At 41.5% G+C, this 18,113-nt stretch overlaps 2 protein-coding genes and 1 non-coding gene across 3 annotated transcripts in view; all 3 read left to right on the forward strand.

Moving 5' to 3' along the window:
* The window catches only part of TXNDC12 (thioredoxin domain containing 12), a 39,606-nt gene extending 21,756 nt beyond the window's left edge, over window positions 1–17,850 (forward strand). The window contains exons 3-7 of the mRNA XM_007535152.3: window positions 5,644–5,696; window positions 6,758–6,831; window positions 10,393–10,462; window positions 11,878–11,961; window positions 17,009–17,850. Coding sequence (XP_007535214.1) covers window positions 5,644–5,696; window positions 6,758–6,831; window positions 10,393–10,462; window positions 11,878–11,961; window positions 17,009–17,088 — 361 coding nt within the window. The 3' untranslated portion in view covers window positions 17,089–17,850. The remainder of the gene's footprint in view (window positions 1–5,643; window positions 5,697–6,757; window positions 6,832–10,392; window positions 10,463–11,877; window positions 11,962–17,008) is intronic.
* On the forward strand, window positions 184–2,369 carry KTI12 (KTI12 chromatin associated homolog). The gene has a single exon (XM_007535151.3). The coding sequence runs from the start codon at window positions 849–851 to the stop codon at window positions 1,905–1,907; it is 1,059 nt and encodes a 352-aa protein (XP_007535213.1). The 5' UTR covers window positions 184–848; the 3' UTR covers window positions 1,908–2,369.
* Window positions 15,636–15,825, forward strand: LOC132532608 (U2 spliceosomal RNA). Its single transcript, XR_009544539.1, has one exon. It is a non-coding gene; the product is annotated as a U2 spliceosomal RNA (small nuclear RNA).
* Window positions 17,851–18,113: the final 263 nt, after the last annotated feature.

Below are 18,113 nucleotides of genomic sequence, written 5' to 3' on the forward strand. Positions count from 1 at the left end.
TCTCTTTCCCTAGGAGGGTGGGTCCCTGGGGAAGCTGAGCTCCAGGACATATTGGTGGGGTCTTCAGTCCAGGGAAGCTTGGCCGGCATCCTGATGACATCTGGAACCTGGTGACTGAAAAGAGAGTTAACATACAAAGCCAAACAAATTGTTGAGCAATCATGGACCCCCAGACCACTACTTTTATCCTTTATAGTAGCTATTGCCCTGCTATTGGTCCATCGGTCTTCCCATTCAGTCTCTGTGATCTTCTTTGGGGAATGTTTTGTTACACTATATATTTGTTCCCAGCCACAGAGAAGTTGAAATTATTGTATTGTTACAGCAAATCAGTGTGTAAGGAATGAAATGGAACTAGCATTTGTGAATTGTCGATGTACTAAATATATTGATCAGTTTTGAAATGTTTAATACTCATAAGGACCCCATTATAAGATGGTGGGCAGAGTCATTGACTCTTAGATTCACCTGATGTCGGTAACTTTTTTTTTTTTTTTTTTTTTTTTTACCAGAGCACTGCTCAGCTCTGGCTTGTGATGATGCTTGGGATTGAACCTGGGCATTTGGAGTCTCAGGCAGGAGAGTCTCTTTGCATAAGCTTTATGCTAGCTTCCCCCTGCCCGTGTACGTTTTATATAAATAACTGATGTCATTCTAGTCACCCTGTGCTTTCTGAAAGAATAGGACTTTGGTCTAGTTGGCAAAGCATTGTCTCTATAGCAACAAAAGACCCTGTAAAGGTCAAAGGGAACAGGCGACAGGAAGTTCAGTTTTTATTTCCGGTAGCAGAGCCGCTGACAACCCGGAAGTTGACACGGCATGGTTGCACATAGCCGCGTCTCGGGAGGATGCCTCTGGTAGTGTTTTGCGGTCTGCCGTACAGCGGCAAGAGCCGGCGAGCCGAAGAGCTCCGCGGAGCCCTGGTGGCTGAGGGCCACACGGTGTACGTGGTGAGCGACGCGGCGGTGCTGGGCGCAGAGGACGCGACGGTGTACGGTGACTCGATGCGTGAGAAAGCGTTGCGCGGGGCCTTGCGTGCGGGAGTGGAGCGGCGCCTGAGTCGCCACGATGTGGTCATCCTGGACTCGCTTAACTATATCAAGGGCTTCCGCTACGAACTCTATTGCCTGGCGCGGGCAGCGCGCACCACGCTGTGCCTAGTCTATTGCGTAAAGCCTGGCGGACTGAGCGGGGAACCTCAAGTGGCCGACACAGAGGAGAACCGGAACCGGAATGCCAGTGTGAGCTGGCGGCCACGCTCAGAGGCGGGCGAGAGACCCCAGATTACAGGCACCAATTTCCTCAGGGAACCGCGAGCTGTAGACTCCGTAATAAATGGGACCGCACTAGCCGAAATAACTAAGGAATTGGAACCGGGAAAAACCGGGATACCAGATCCTCCCACTCTTGTAATTCCGGATTCCAGTACATCGCATGTACCCAGTGCCTTTTACCCTCCAGAGCTTCTGGAGGCGCTAATGCGGCGCTTCGAGGCTCCCGATTCTCGGAACCGTTGGGACCGACCCCTCTTCACGTTGGTTGGCCTAGAGGAGCCTTTGCCTTTGGTGGAGATCCGGGCTGCCTTGTTTGAGAACCGGGCTCCCCCACCCCATCAAGCTACTCAGTCCCAGCCCCTTGCCTCCGGCAACTTTCTGCACCAGCTGGACCAGGTCACTAGCCAAGTGCTAGTGGGACTGATGGAAGCGCAGAAGAGTGCAGTCCCTGGAGACTTCATTAAGCTTCCTGGCACGTCGGAAACCTTGCAGTTTACCCGACCTTTGAGCATGGCAGAATTGAGTCGACTCCGTCGTCAGTTTATTTCCTACACTAAAATGCATCCCAACAATGAGAACCTGCCTCAGCTGGCCAATATGTTTCTGCAGTATCTGAGCAAGAGCCTGCACTAACTAAAGAGGCGGGGGGGGGGGGGGGGGGGGGACGGCGACGGACCATATTTCCTGTATGACTTCTGCTGTTTTTCCTCTAGGAAGAGGAATCTGAAAGTCTGCAGCGCATAGTTGTGTGCGGTATTGGAACTACTAGGACTGATTTACTCAAAAACTTTAACACTTCTATGCCAGTCCTTGAGTTTACATAAGTGTAAATTGAGACAAGTGAAAAAACTAGCAGGGAGGATCTTGGGGAATTATCTATAAAGGATAATAAAGCTCAGGTGGACAATGGATGACACAGTTGTGCATATGCATTGGCCTTTCATATAAGTGTTTCTGAATACTAGTCTCTATTTTGGGTTCTGGGGTGACAGATAGAAATCTGCTTACTGATTTCTGCCCTTGGAGTCCTTGGTTTTAGTGGAAACGGAAAACAACCACTATATTGATTCATGTAATAAAATCTTTTTGAGAGTCTGCTGGCATCTTTCACTTAAATGGAACAATTAGTTTGACTGAAATAGTGCTTAATGAGAGACTAGATGCTTAATCTGGTGACTGAGAACCTACATAACTTGTTTCTCAATATTGCAGTGCATATACATTTTTATATATATTTATTTTCCCTTTATTGTTGTTGTAGTTATTGTTATTGATGTCATTGTTAGGTGGGACAGAGAGAAATGGAGAGAGATGGGAAAGACAGAAGGGGAGAGAAAGACACCTGCAGACCTGCTTCACCACTCTCAAAGCTTTCCCCCTGCAGGTGGGGACCAGGGGCTTGAGCCCGGGTCCTTGCACATTGTAATACTTGTGCTCAACCAGGTGCACCACCACTTGGCCCCCAACTATCCTGTTCTTTTTTTTAATTTTCTAATATTTATTTATTTTCCCTTTTGTTGCTCTTGTTTTTCATTGCTGTAGATGTCATCATTGTTAGATAGGACAGAGAAATGGAGAGAAGAGGGGAATACAGAGGGAGAGAGAAAGATAGGTACCTGCAGACCTGCCTCACCGTCTGTGAAGCCACCCTTTTGCAGATGGGGAGCTGGGCCCTCCAGCCAGGATCCTTCCACCCATACTTGCGCTTTGTGCCATGTGTGCTTATGCCGCTGCGCTACCACCCGACCCCCTATTCTGTTCTTGATTTTACTTCCCAGGTTGATTGTAGGCCTCTGTTGAAGTAGTTGGATAAGTTATTTTGGCATATGTTTAATTAATGTATATGTGGAATATATTGTGCCTAGAATTTAGTTAATGTTACGTATTTGCTGTCATTACTCTGCACCACATGTAGATTGAGATGGCTGAGAATTTTATAATTATTTTTATTTTTTTATATTTATTTTATTTCTTCCCTTTTGTTGCCCTTGTTTTATTGTTGTAGTTATTATTATTGTTGTTGGATAGGACAGAGAGAAATGGAGAAAGGAGGGGAAGACAGAGAGGAGGAGAGAAAGATAGACACCTGCAGACCTGCTTCACCGCCTGTGAAGCGACTCCCCTGCAGGTGGGGAGCCGGGGTTCGAACCGGGATCCTTATGCCGGTCCTTGTGCTTTGCACCACCTGCGCTTAACCCGCTACGCTACAGCCCGACTCCCAGAATTTTATAATTTTATTTATTCCCTTTTGTTTCCCTTGTTTTTTATTGTTGTAGTTATTGTTATTGATGTCATTGTTGGATAGGACAGAGAGAAATGGAGAGAGGAGAAGGAGAGAAAGATAGACAGACACCTGCAGACCTGCTTCACCGCCTGTGAAGTGACTCCTTCGCAGGTGGGGAGCCGGGGGCTCGAACAGGGATCCTTATGCCAGTCCTTGCACTTTGCGCCGCCTGCACATAACCCGCCGGACTCTGTTTTTTTACCAGCTCTGGCTATGGAGTTGTGGGGATTGAACCTGGGACTTTGAAGCCTCAGGCATGACAGTCTGTTTACATAACCATTATGCTATCTACCCCTGCCCGGGAATTCTTTCCCTTAATTTTTTGATGGGAAATGGGTAAACAGATAATGTTCAGTGTGGTAAATTGCAGTGATTATGGTGTGTGATGGCATGACAATATGGAGAAAGCCAGTGGCAAGCCTTTACATTGTCCTCTTCACAAAACAGTTTGTGTTTGAGCCTTGAGAGTTTGATCTAGCCAACAACGGTTCTTAATGGATTTTGTTGCTAAATTTAAAAGAAAAAGCTTTTTCTTTATAAAAATTAATTGTAGAAAAGTTATAAAGTACAGAAAAAATAGCATGAAATTCACAGTGCAATTTTCCAAACATAATTATTTTGGTACCTTTGGCTTTTTTTTTTCTTTGCTATAAAATTTTTGTTTTTTTTAAATTATCTTTGTTGGAGAGAGACAAACACCTGCAGCAGCCCTGCCTTACTACTTGCAAAGCTTTCTCCCTTGCTGGTGGGGACTGGGGCTTGCTATAAAATTTGTATAATTGGGGGTTCAGGTGGTAGCACACCAGGTCAAGTGCACATAGTGCAAAGCACAAGGACCTATGCAAGGATCCTTCTCACCTCCTATCTGTCATCCCCTCCTCTCTTAATTTCTCTCAGTTCTATGCAACAGCACCAACATGGAAAAAATATGGCTGCCAGGACCCCTGGATTTATAGTGCAGTCACTAAGCCCCAGGATAGCCCTGCCCTGGAGGCAAAAAAAAACCCAAAAAACTTGTATAATTGAAACCAATCTATAGATTATGGTTTTATATTCTAGTTTTAAATTTAACCATGAAAATTTTTTTAAATAATTTTTTTTAATATTTATTTTATTTATTCCCTTTTGTTGCCCTTGTTGTTTTATTGTTGTAGTTATTATTGTTGTTGTCGTTGTTGGATAGGACAGAGAGAAATGGAGAGAGGAGGGGAAGACAGAGAGGAGGAGAGAAAGATAGACACCTGTAGACCTGCTTCACCGCCTGTGAAGCGACTCCCCTGCAGGTGGGGAGCCGGGGTTCGAACTGTTATCCTTATGCCGGTCCTTGTGCTTTGCGCCACCTGCGCTTAACCCGCTGCGCTACAGCCTGAGTCCCCAACCATGAAATTTTTTATCAATAACTTAAATTATGATAGTCATAAAATAAATATTGTAATTTGGGGAAATATTGATAGCTCATCTGGTATTGCAGAAGACTTTCATGTTAAGGTTCCTGGTGCCACATGTAACTAAGTGGTGTCTAACTTTAATGTGAATTTTAAAACAGTTAAAATACTGTAATTTGATATTTTCCTCTATAATCTTTTCTTTCCAGTTTGAAAGCCTAAATATGCAAAACATAGAACTATCACAATATTTTTTATCATTTTTTATTAGTGATTTGATAGTAATTAACAAGAATGTAAGGTAACAAGGATAATTCTACACAGTTCCCATCACCAAAGTTCTGTGTCCCAGAATTATGACAATTTACCAAAAATTTTTATGATAATTTTGATACTGAATATATCAATAAATATTAAATGTTTCAGAATCTTCCTGTGGCTGAGAAGGTGATTCAGTGGGAAAATGCAGACTTGTGTGTATGAGGTAGTGAGTTCAGTCCATATATGCCAGAGCAATGATATGGTTCTCTCTTTCCCATAAATAAATCTTTAAGGAACAAAATTGATTTTCTCAATTGAAATCACATGTGAACATCTTTCCAGATTAAACTTTATCTTCATAAACTGGTTATTTTATTTATTAGAAGAGGCTTCAGGAGATAGAATCCCTAGATTATAATTTCTTTATTTTGTTTTTAAGTGGCTTGCCCCTGATGGTGATTATCCATAAATCCTGGTGTGGCGCTTGCAAAGGTAGGTGCAAGTAATCTCACCTCAGCTTATTCTCATATATTAACATTTGAAAAATATAAACACTGACTCAGGCAGTATATGCTCAATTACTCGAGGTCTTGATTCTACACAAAAAAAGATAAAAGGATATATGATGTATTTTCTGATCTTAAGAAATTTACTGTTATATTTGCAAAAGACTATAGAGAGGGTGAAGCATTTAACATATATATAAGAATATGAGGTTATTGTTGATAAATATGGACAGTAAATAATTAGAAGCTGAAATCATGTATAGTAACATGAAAAGTAGCTGAAGAAATCTTATTGGTGGAGAGACTCTTCAGTGACATGCGCTTCATGAGAATTGCAGCAGTGATGCAGGTGTCTTTCTCCCGTTACCAAATTCGTCTCAACAAAAAAAAGAAAGAAAAGAAAAAACAATAACAAAAAGGCTGCCTGGAGAGGTAGATTAATGGTGTAGTCAACAAACCACAGCAGTAACCCTGGTGCCAATAAATATGTTTTTATGGTGGAAATTGGAACCAAATTAGAACCCAGTGCTGTCTAACCAAGTAGCACCACCAAAGTTCTGTGTACCCATAACATTTGTTCTTTCTGCTATAATACCTACTACTGTACATTTTGTTTGGTGGGATATACTTAATTAAATCTTAGTTGGCAAAGAAATATAAAGCTGGTTAAAGTAATTAGTTTTAACTGTATATATATGTATATATATATGTACATGCAAAACATACACATATGTAGTTGTAGAAAATTGGTACCCTATTTCCTGTTCAATGGAAGTTATTGAAATATGGCTATAAAAATGAATATTTCTATGCCATTTTCTGTACTTTATATATGAGGTAAAAGTTTCAGAGAAGTAAAGTAAATTATTCAAGGTCACATAGTTATGCAAGAAAGCATGAGAAGTAGGATCCAAATTCAGGTTTGACTTGGTTTTTAAGAGTAAAACAAACAAAAATAAATAGGTTTAGTTACTTGAATCAATTCAACAAATCAGGATTTTGATATGACAATGTGTTTCCTTTTATTTCAAAATCTTTTCCCCCTAGCTTTAAAGCCCAAATTTGCAGAATCTACGGAAATTTCAGAGCTTTCCCATAATTTTGTTATGGTAAATCTTGAGGTAAGAATGAGAGTTTCTTCTTTCTCTTACAAGTTTTTCCTACTTTAGAATTACCAACATTAATAGTATGTAAATCAGCAGAGCAGACTACTAGTATATATTTATTTGACATTTAGTTAAGGCTTGCATCAGATGTGGTAGAAAGCTGTCCAGCATCAACTTGTGGGAGGAAGTAGAAAAGGAGGTATTGGATAAGATAGCTACAGTTTATATCATTTATTTATTTTTTACTGGAGCACTTAACTCTGGCTTCTAGTGGTATGGGGATTGAACATGTGACTTCAGAGCCTCAGGCATCAAAGTGTCTTGGCATAACCATTATGCTATCTACCTCTGCCCCATATTATATCTTTTTATTAATCTATGAATACCACTTGCTTTACATTACTGAATAGTTGAACTAAAAGTATAGTCAAACATGCAGGCCACAAACTCCTAATATTATTTAGTTTAGTACCTATCTGTATTAGCTGGGTTTATATGTATACCTTAACTGCCCCCCCCTTTTTGAATATTTTTTATGTTTATTGCATAGAGAGCCAGAAATTGAGAGGAAGTGGGAGATAGAGAGGGAGAACCACAGAGGGACACTTGCAACACTGCTTCTCCACTTGTAAAGCTTTCTCCGTGCAGAAAAATGGGGATTGGGGGCTTGAACCCAGGTCCTTGCATATTGTAACATGTGCTCAACCAGGTGTGCCACTACTCAGCCCCCTAATTCCTCGTTAGATATCCTTTATGTAAACTACAAATCTTAGAATCCAAAGTCAAAATATCAGAATTTAGAATTAAAGATTTTTTAAGCCATTGGCACTATCTCCATCTTATTTATGGAACATCTTAGGCTTGAAAGAATGAGATGATTTAGTCAAAGTTGTAGAGCTTGGGCCAAGAGATGCCTCACCGGGTAGAGTACATGCTTTTCTATGCACAAGGACCCAGCTTCAAGTCTCTGGCACCACATGGAACACCAGGCACCAGGGAAACTTCATGAACTGGAATGGTACTGTAGTGTCTCTCCTCTTTTCCTTTCTGATTCCATCTGAGACCTATTTGCTTCTGTCATCACTAGAACTTCACTGCTCTGGGCTGACTCTTTCAGGTAGAAAAATAGGGGAAGGTGGTCTGGGAGGTGGCACAGTGGATAATGCATTGAATTCTCAGTCGTGAGGTCCTGAGTTCATTTCCTAGCAGCACGTGTACCAGAGTGATGTCTGGTTCTTTTACTCTCTCTTCCTATCTTCTTCATGAATAAATAAATAAAATCTTAAAAAAAAAAAAAAAAAGAAAGAAAGAGGGTGGTCGGGCAGTAGAGCAGTGGGTTAAGCACACATGGTGCGAAGTGCAAGGACCGGCATAAGGATCCTGGTTTGAGCCCCCTGCTCCCCACCTGCAGGAGGGGTTTGCTTCACAGGTGGTGAAGCAGGTCTGCAGGTGTCTTTATCTTTCTCTCCCCCTCTCTGTCTTCCTCTCCTCTCTCCTATCCAACAACAAGGACATCAGCCTCCAGGAGCAATGGATTCGTAGTGCAGGTACCGAGCCCTAGCAATAACCCTGGTGGCAAAAAGAAAGAAAAAGGGGTGGAGGGAAAGACATAGCAGCAAAGCTTCCTCCAATGCAGAGGAGGCCAGACTTGGACATTGCGTACATGACACAGTAGGTGCACTATCTAGGTAAGCTATTGTAGCCCTCTATCTAAATTTTTTTTTAAATTTTTATGTATAAGATGGAAATATTGACAAGTCCATAGGATAAGTGGGGTACAATTCTACACAATTCCCACCACCAGCACTCCATATCCCATCCCCTCCCCTGATAGCTTTCCTATTCTTTATCCCTCTGGGAGTATGGACCCAGAATCACTATGGGGTGCAAAAGGTGGAAGGTCTGGCTTCTGTAAATGCTTCCCTGCTGAACATAGGCATTGGCAGCTTGATTCATACTCCCAGTCTCTTTCTCTCTCTTTCCCTAGTGGTGCAGGGCTCTGGGGAAGTGGGGTTCCAGGACACATTAGTGAGGTCGTCTGCCCAGGGAAGTCAGGTTGGTGTCATGGCAGCATGGAACCTGGTGGCTGAAAGTTAACATATAAAGCAGAACAAATTGTTGATTAATCATGAACCTAAAGGCTGTAATATTGCAGATGAGGATTTGGGGCTATCTAAAATTTAAAGGGGGGTGATGTAGTGGTGAAATTATAATATTCTCAGGGCCTGGAGTCTCCAGTGCCCAACAAACAAAGCAGATTATAGAACCTAGTAAGTCGCAGAATATTGTACTGTCCTTTAGGATAGATTCTTCAAATGTGGGATACGTGGGTACTTTGTAATGGGGTCTAGGTAGTGGTTCACCTGGTTGAGCACACATTACAACATGCAAGGTCGGGTTCAAGCTCCTGATCCCCACCTGCAGGGAGAAAGTTTGACAAGTGGTGAAGCAGTGCTGCAAGTCTCTCTGTCTCTTGATTCTCTATCTCCCAATTTCTGGCTATCTCTATCCAATAAATAAATAAAAATAATTTTAAAAGGATTATGAATCAGTAATGAAAAAATCAGAAAAAAATTCCTTGTTCTTATTGAAATTACATCTAGGGAATGGAATATGAGGAAACAAGTAAAATAAGTCAGGTGGTGATAAATACCCTGGCTGTATATGAAGGATGGTGGTAGTTGGGGGGGTGGTTGTTTGCAATTTTAATAGGCAATTAGGGACTAGAGAAAAAGGTCATCTGGTACAGCATCCTTCTTGCTATATTTGACCCAGGTTCATGTCCTGACATACCACATGGCAGTGCCATGACCCTGAGTAAACTGGTGCTGTGCTGTCACCCTCTGTGTGTCTTTTTTCTCTAATATATTGGTTTGGAGTGGTAAAGTCATGCATGCATAAGGTCCACATAACAGGGAAAGCAGCTAGAAAATAGGGTGACATTTGAGCAAAGATTTGAAGGAGAAAATGTTGATAGTGGTCTGGGAGGTGGCGCAGTGGATAAAGCATTAGATTTTCAAGCATAATGTCCTGAGTTCAGTCCCCAACAGCACATGTACCAGAGTGGTGTCTGGTTCTTACTCTCTCCTATCTTTCTCATTAATTTAAAAAAAGAAAATGTGAATGATGTAACAGGGTAAGACTATAAAACCCTGAATTAGGAACAGGTAGGCTTATATGATTGAAAACTACTGGACAATAGGGCCAGACAGTGGTGAACCTGGTTGAGTGCAGTTGTTTCCATGCTCAAGGACGTGGGTTTGTATTCTCAGTCCGCATCTGCAAGGGGGAACCTTCATGAGTATTAAAGCAGGAGTTGCAGGTGTCTTTCTTTCTCTATATCTTCCCCTGCCCCTTCAATCTTTTTCTGTCCTAGGAAATAAAATAAAAATGCAAAAAGAAAGGAAATGACTAGGTAGGATATGAAGTTAGAGAAGTGCTCAGGTGGTAGGTGGTTTAGGACCTCCTTGACCATAGTCAGAACTTGAGGTTTTACCCCCAAGTGAAAGGGATGTCATGGAAAGGCTGGGAGGAGAGAAGAGTACATGATCTAACTTTAGGTTTTACACTTAATAGGATGAAGAAGAACCCAAAGATGAAGATTTCAGCCCTGATGGGGGTTATATTCCTCGAATCCTTTTCTTGGGTAAGGTGAAAGGTTTTTGTTTTTTTTTTCCCTTGTGACCCCCCCCCCACACACACACACACACATATAAGGACTGTAGACAGAAAAAGTCCCAAGGTGAGACATAAACTAGTGAAGTTATACTGGAATGGCTAAAAGTAAAAATGAACAAAAAAACAGTTTTAAGATTGAGTAGGAGAGTCCTGAACACCGGAACCTCAAGTCTGAAGAGAAACTTTTGCCAATAACTAACCGTGTTTGAAAAAAAAAAAAAATCTATGTTACATTTAGCGTTCCTTTGTGCCTCGGCAGTATGTTAAAACAGCTCTGTATCAACTCAGCAAGGACAGAGATAAGCCACTGTCCCTACTCTTGACCTCAAATTGTAGCTGAAGCAGTGAATGACTTTAACCAGCAAATGTTTCCACAGTTTTATAAAAGGCTTACTGACCACTTGATCTGTGCTCAAAATTTTGCTTGATTCTATGTATTGAACAAATGAAAATATAAGCCAGGCAGTGTCTCATCTAGTAGAGCACACATTGCCATGAGCAAGGACCCAGGTTCAAGCCCCAGGTGTAGGGGGGAGGACTTCACATTTGGTGAAAGGGCTGCAAATATCTCTCTTTCCTCCTCTACCTCCTCCTTCCCTCTCATATCCTCTCTCTATCCAAAATAAAAATATTTTATTTTTTGCCTCCGGGGTTATCACTGGGGCTCAATGTCAGCACTATGAATCCACTGCCTTAGTGGCCATTTTTTCCCATTTTATTGTATAGGACAAGAGAGAAAGTGAGAATGGAGGGGGAGATAGAGAAAGGGAGAGACAGACAGACACTTGCAGACCTGCTTTGCTGCTTGTTAAGCGCTGCCCACCCTCCTCTAGGTTGGGAGCTGGGGACTCAACCTGGATCCTTGTACAGGTCCTTGTGCTTAATACTGTGTGCGCTTAACCAGGCGCTTCACCACCCATCCCCCTTATTTTTATTTTTTGTTTTACTTTATTATTGTTTTGTTTTGTTTTTTTCACCAGCACCTTGCTCAGCTCTGACTTATGGTTGTACAAGGGGTTTAACCTGGGACTTCGGAGCCTCATGCATGAAAGTCTGTTTTAATAACCATTATGCTATCTCCCCCCACCCAATAATATTTTAAAGATTCCTTTTAAATGAAAATATATGATTCCATCACTATCAAGCAGTAAAGGAGGGTATCAGGAAAAGGGATTTGCCTATACAAAGGCATAGGGAAGTTGTGTTTAGGGAGCGAAGAGGAATCTGTTGTGTTTACAACATAAAAGAAAGGTGGGGTGGTGCGACAGTGAGCTGCAAAGATGCACAGGCCTCATTTTCCAGAAAGCCTAGTATACTAAATAGTGCTTGAAGTACTTCCCTATTGCAATTACTGTAATCCCTGTGCTGTTTTGTCTACAATAGATCCCAGTGGCAAGGTTCATCCTGAAATCATCAATGAGGGTGGAAATCCCAGCTACAAGTATTTCTATGTCAATGCTGAACAAGGTATGGTGCTGCTAGGGGGGTGGGAAGGCTGCTGCTAGGTTTAGCTAGAATGAGATGCATGTAAGGTCTATGATGGGAAACTAAATTCAACATGATGAGTCTTTGACTAGATCTTGTAAAAAATACAGGGAAAAGACAAGACTGGGACACTTTTCTGATTACTTATACTTTACTTGTGGATCTAATCCATGGTAAACTGAAGCATTATGGTTCACAGATGTGGACACTTGGCTGTAATCTCATAGTTTGTAAATCACAGGGCTAGGGTTTCAGTCCTGAACTTAAAAGATTTTTCCCACTGTATTAGTGCTATTCTTTTTGTAAGAATTCAGACGGAGAGTAATAGTGCATCTAGGCACATCTGAGAGATTTCATAGATACTGAATTTTAACTGAATCTGGAGGGACAAGAATTTACTTCTATGGACACTTAGGAGGAAGACATTTCAAGCTAATCAGGGATGGGGGGTGTGCTGGGAGGTGGTAGTGTGGTAGAGCTTTGGACTTCCAGGCATAGGGTCCCAAGTTTGACTCCAAGCTCTGCATCTGCCAGAGTGCTGCTCTTATCTTTTCTCTCTCCCTATCTCATGAAAAAAAAATATTTTAAATTTATTTTAAAAGTATATTAGATTTAACATAGTTTTACAGAATTATCACATTTCAGGGGGCTAGGTGGTGGTGCACCTGGTAGAATGCAAACATGCACAAGGACCAGGGTTCAAGCCCCCAGGTCCTATGAGAGGGGGAAGCTTCACTATAGATGAAGCAGTGCTGCAGGTGTCTGTCTTTCTCTCTTCCTCTCGATTTCCCTCTCCTCTCTCAATTTCTCTCTGTCATTATAAGAAAGGAAGAAAGATAGACTTCAGGAGTATTTTCTTCTTCTTTTTTTTTTTCCCCCTCTAGGATTATTGCTGGAGCTTAGTGCCTGTGCTAGGAATCCACTGCTCCTGTGGCCAGAGAGAAATTGAGAGGGAGGGGAAGATAGAGAGGGAAAGAGTAAGATAAACACCTGCAGACTTGAAGCTTCAACGCTTGTGGGGAACCAGGGCCTCGAACCGGGATCCTTGCACTTCTGTACTATACACTTGACCCGGTGTGGCAGTGCCTGGCCCCCTTAGGATTATTTTCATACTCACACTTTGTGCATGTAAGTCACCATATCCCCATCAAAGTTGTGAAATAAATAATGTTTTTTTAAGTTTTTTTTTTTTTTTAAGAATTTATGAGAAAGATAGGAGGAAAGAGAGAAAGAACCAGACATTCATCTGGTACATTTGCTGTTGGGGATTGAACCCAGGACCTCATGTTTGAGAGTCCAATGCTTTATCCACTGTGCCACCTCCCAGATCACGAAATAAATCATTTTAAATGTGTGTGTGGGGGGGTGGCAATGTAGTATAATGTGGAAAGTGTGTAAGACTTGCTAAAGGAGGTGTTGACTGAATTGATACTCAGCCAGCAGAATGCAAAAGGCATGATCCAGGCAGAGACCATCAGCACAGTATAAGAAGGTTAAAATCATGAGTTAATTGTGCTTTTTTGATCTTTAATCCCCAGACACAAACATATCAGAGGCAGGGGTTGCAATTTATCTCACTATTTTCCTTTTGAAAGTCCTACTACCATCTATATTTTATTTATTTAATGAGATATAAAGAGAGAAAGATACAGAGAGAGACCAGAGCACTGTTCAGCTCTGGCTTATGGAGGTACTAGGGATTGAACCTGGTATCTTAGGGCATCAGGCATGACAGTCTTTTTGTATAACCATTATTCTATCTCCGCAATAGCCATGCATACCTGCCACCTATAAAGAGGGGCTGTTTATTAAGTGGTCATATGTCCTCCATTATTGGGGGATTGATCACTTTATGTTTTGAGTACTTGGAACTCAAAAATAGGAGCTTTTCCCTAAGGGTGACACACTAGGTACAACACACACACTATCATGCTTAGGACCTAGGTTCAAGTCCGCTGTCTCTTCCTGCAGGGAGGGAAGCAGTACTGCAGGTGTCTCAAAAAAGAAAGGGGAAATTAAGTGGAGGGGGGATTAGGACTGTGGAGTTGTTCAGTGTAATGTACCACAGGTCCTGAAATCAGCCTGGAGTTCAGAAAAAAACAAAACAAAACAAAAAACACACACACACATGGGGGCCAGGTGATGGCGCATCTGGTTAAGCACACACATTACAGTGCACAAGCACCCAGGTTCAAGCCCCTGGTCCTCACCTGCAGGGGATAAGCTTCACGAGTGGTGAAGCAGGGCTGCTGGTGTCTCTCTCTGTCCATTTCTCTCTGTCCTATCCAACAGCGACTACATCAATAGCTACAACAATAAAACAGCAAGGGCAACAAAAGGGAATAAATAAATAAATAAATAAATAAATAAATAAAAAAGAATACCACACACATCATGTAGTAAACAAGTGTGCTGAGAGTGACTGCATCTAGGGAAGTTTCCCCACAGACAAGCCCAGGATACAGCCCCAATCTAAAGTTTGAGCGTTTTTTTTTGGTTTTTTTTTGGTGTTTAATACACTTAGGTCATAGGAAGCAAGTTAGCCAGGCATAAATAATGCAAGGATATGTGTGTTGTACGTGACTCCCATGGGGTGTGTGCTACATGACTTTCACCCTGCACATCAGAATCCTACTTCACAGACTTCATGTCCTACGTACACATTTATGGCCACCATAGCTATCTATCATCATGTTTCGCTCAGTGAGGCATGGTTATCACAGAAGATTTTAGGTCAGACTTGTCTGTTGAAGCTTTTGCTGCAGACTTTTCTTTTTGAGACAAAAAACAACTTGCCCTGCCTTGGTTCAAGCCATTAGAACTAGGGAGAAATTTATAGCTCACAAACCTTCATAACTGCAAGTCTTAACTGCATGCATCAAAGCCATAATGATTTCTAGGGTCCTTTCATTACTCTTCTCAACAGTTCAGGCATTAGAGATTTTACACTTGGAGAAGAGCAATTGGGGTGCGGTAGATAGCATAATATTTATGCAAAGATACTCTCAGGCCTGAGGCTCCAAAGTCCCAGGTTCAATCCCCTGCACCAGCATAAACCAGAGCTGAACAGTGCTCTGGTAAAAAAAAAAAAAAAGTAATTCATTTGGGGCCTGGTTAAGTACACACATTACAGTGTGCAAGGAATCAGGTTCAAGACCCTGGTTCCCACCTGCAGGGGAAAAGTTTCATGAGTGGTGGAACAGAGCTGCAGGTGTCTCGCTGTCTCTCTCCCTCTCTATCTCCCCCACCCCTCTCAATTTCTCTCTCTCTCTATCTAATAAATAAATAAACAAGGGGGCTGGGTGGTAACTCAGCGGGTTAAGCACACTTGGTATGGTATGCAATGCGCAAGGATCAGTGTAAGGATCCCGGTTCGAAGCCCCAGCTCCCCACCTATGGGGGGGTTGCTTCACAGGTGGTGAAGCAAGTCTGTAGGTATCTATCTTTGTCTCCCCCTCTCTGTCTTTCCCTCCTCTCTCCATTTCTCTCTGTCCTATCCAACAAGAACAACAGCAGTAACAACAACAATAATAACAACAATAAACAACAAGGGCAGCAAAAGGGAAAAAATAGCCTTCAGGAGCAGTGGATCCGTAGTGCAGGCACTGAGCCCCAGCAGTGACCCTGGAGGCAAGTTAATAAATAAATAAATAATAGTCACTTCTCAGCCTTTTGGCTAAGATCAAGTGTACTGTCTGTTCTTATCAGTTTAGTAAATAAATAAATAAATTTTTAAAAAAGAAGAGCAACTGAACTTTAGATCTTCAACTCTTGACTTTTATTATCTTTATTTATTGGATAGAGATAGAAATCAAGAGGGAAGGGAAAGAGATTGAGAGACACCTGCAGCCCTGCTTCAATACTCATGAAGCTTTCCCATGCAGATGGGGACTGGAGGCTCAAACCTGGTTCCTTGTGCACTGTAACCTGTGCGCTTAATCAGATGCACCACTGCCCAGTCCCCAGCTCTTGACTCTTAAGAGCCACCATTCCACAACAATGGAAAAAAGATGGCTACCAGGAGCAGTGAATGTGTAGTGCAGGCACTGAGCCCCAGTAATAACCATGGGGCCAAAAAAAAAAAGATTCACCTTCTCAGGCTATGCAGTTATACATAGGGATTGAGCACACACATTACAGTATGCAAGGACCCTTTAGGTTTAAGGACCCAGAGCTACAGGTAACCATTCTCTTTCCCTCTCAACTTCTCTCTTTATATTATTATTTTTAACATTTATTTATTCCCTTTTGTTGCCCTACTAGTTATGTTCTTTAAAGTGCCCCAAAATAGACACAGAAGTGACCCAGTAGGTGATATAGTGGCTAAGGTGTTAGACTTAGAAGAATGAGGCCCCAGGTTTGATCCTGTTATTGCATGTCCCAGAGTTATGGTCTGGTTCTTTCCTCTATCATTAATAAATAAATCTTAAAAAAAATAAAATAAAACAAAAAGGTTCCATCTCCTTCCTACCAAAGTCTCACCTTCTAGGTTTCCTTTCTTACCTAAACATTTGCCTTCTTACATGAATAATTGATAAGAGAAATGCGTATCTACTTTAGTGAAGACTATATCTCCTCCCAGCACTTGTACATATTTACATATTGTAACCTGTAACTGCTGTACAAAATAAATACAGCATTCATGCAAAAGATATAATGGTTATGATTGAATGTCACATGAACACCTACTGTCTCTATCAGGGATTCATTTCTAATTCTGAAGGTTAAACCCAAGTAATTACTAATATTTTTATAGTATTTCATAATTTGCAAAGTGCTTTTACAACCCATTTTCTCAATGAATACTTACAGTATATAATTCTATATGGAATAAGTAGTATTTATCTCATAAGCAAGAAAACAAATTGAAAGAGGTCAATGACTTTCCAGGGCTAAAATCAAGATCTAGATCTTGACTCCAGATTCTCATATTTCTCCCAAAACATAGAAATCTATTTCTGTTGTCAAATCTCAATTATTAAAGGTCTCCTTCGTTCTCTATCTCCCCACCTCCCCCCTTATTTTACAGTCGTCCAGGGGATGAAGGAAGCACAGGAAAGACTGACGGGGGATGCCTTCAGAGAGAAACATCTTGAAGATGAATTGTAACCTGAGTGTGTCATTTCTTTTGTCAAAGTTACTATTGTGGAAGGAAAGCAGCAGGGAGGGGAAGGGATGCTGAGGAATTGTTCAGAACAATGAAACCAACCAAGAAACCTTGCTCCCGCTTTGCTGGGAAGGAACACTTTTCCTGTGGAAGAGTTCTGCTCTCAGATGCTGGCTACATGCTTGTGGATTCAGCAGGGACGTCTGCCCCCCTCTCACCTAAAATCTAATTGTCTTTGAATGTAGCAAACAAAACCTTTTTACACACAACTTGAGCCATTTGGAGATTTCCTCCTCATACTTAAGTATTTGAATACTTTTCCATTTCTTCCTGCTGTGCTCACCTTAGTGGTGAAAGAGCAGTAGCATCTTTTCTACACTGTAGAAATTGCAGAAATAGCTTAACACTAAAAGCAACCCCCAAATACAGATCAGTAGTTCTGCCCACCATCAAGAAGACTGACCTGTTTTTTTCTCCTTTTCTCCTGAAAATTATCTTGGACTACTTCCTGAATCCTTACCAGGGACTTCCTCTCCTCCTGCTTAGGCTTCCCTATTTGCATGCATGACTGTTCAGGGATGGCTGTGTGCTTGGACTCAGCCCTAGCTGGAAGCATGCCTTCCCCTATTATTGGACAAAACCAAACCTTCAAGGCCTAGGTGGAGCCATTTTTGTCAAGTCATCAAACTATTTTTGTACTGGGGTTAACAACAACAACAAAATTTAATTGTTCCATGAAACTTTAATAAAACTTTAAAAAAGAATCATGCTCTGGTGGCCTTTTTGTTATTAGAAAATGAAGGGAAAGATGGAGATCACTTCAGGAAGCAAACTAACCTTGAGGGATTAATCTAGGAACCCCAATCTAGGACTTCCTTCTGCTCTGATATCGCCTACATTCAAATGATTTTTAGAACTCATCAATTTTTTTTTTTTTAAAATAGAAACACACACAGAGGAGATACCAAGTATCATCCCACTACCCTGGAGTTCTCTATCTCACCTCCTTTCTTAATTTCTCTCTATC

Source organism: Erinaceus europaeus, chromosome 13, assembly GCF_950295315.1.
Source record: "Erinaceus europaeus chromosome 13, mEriEur2.1, whole genome shotgun sequence".
NCBI lineage: Eukaryota > Metazoa > Chordata > Mammalia > Eulipotyphla > Erinaceidae > Erinaceus > Erinaceus europaeus.

Coding starts and splice junctions, on each gene's coding strand:
- KTI12 (XM_007535151.3), top strand. CDS start 849: ATGCCTCTGGTAGTGTTTTGCGGTCTGCCGTACAGCGGCAAGAGCCGG.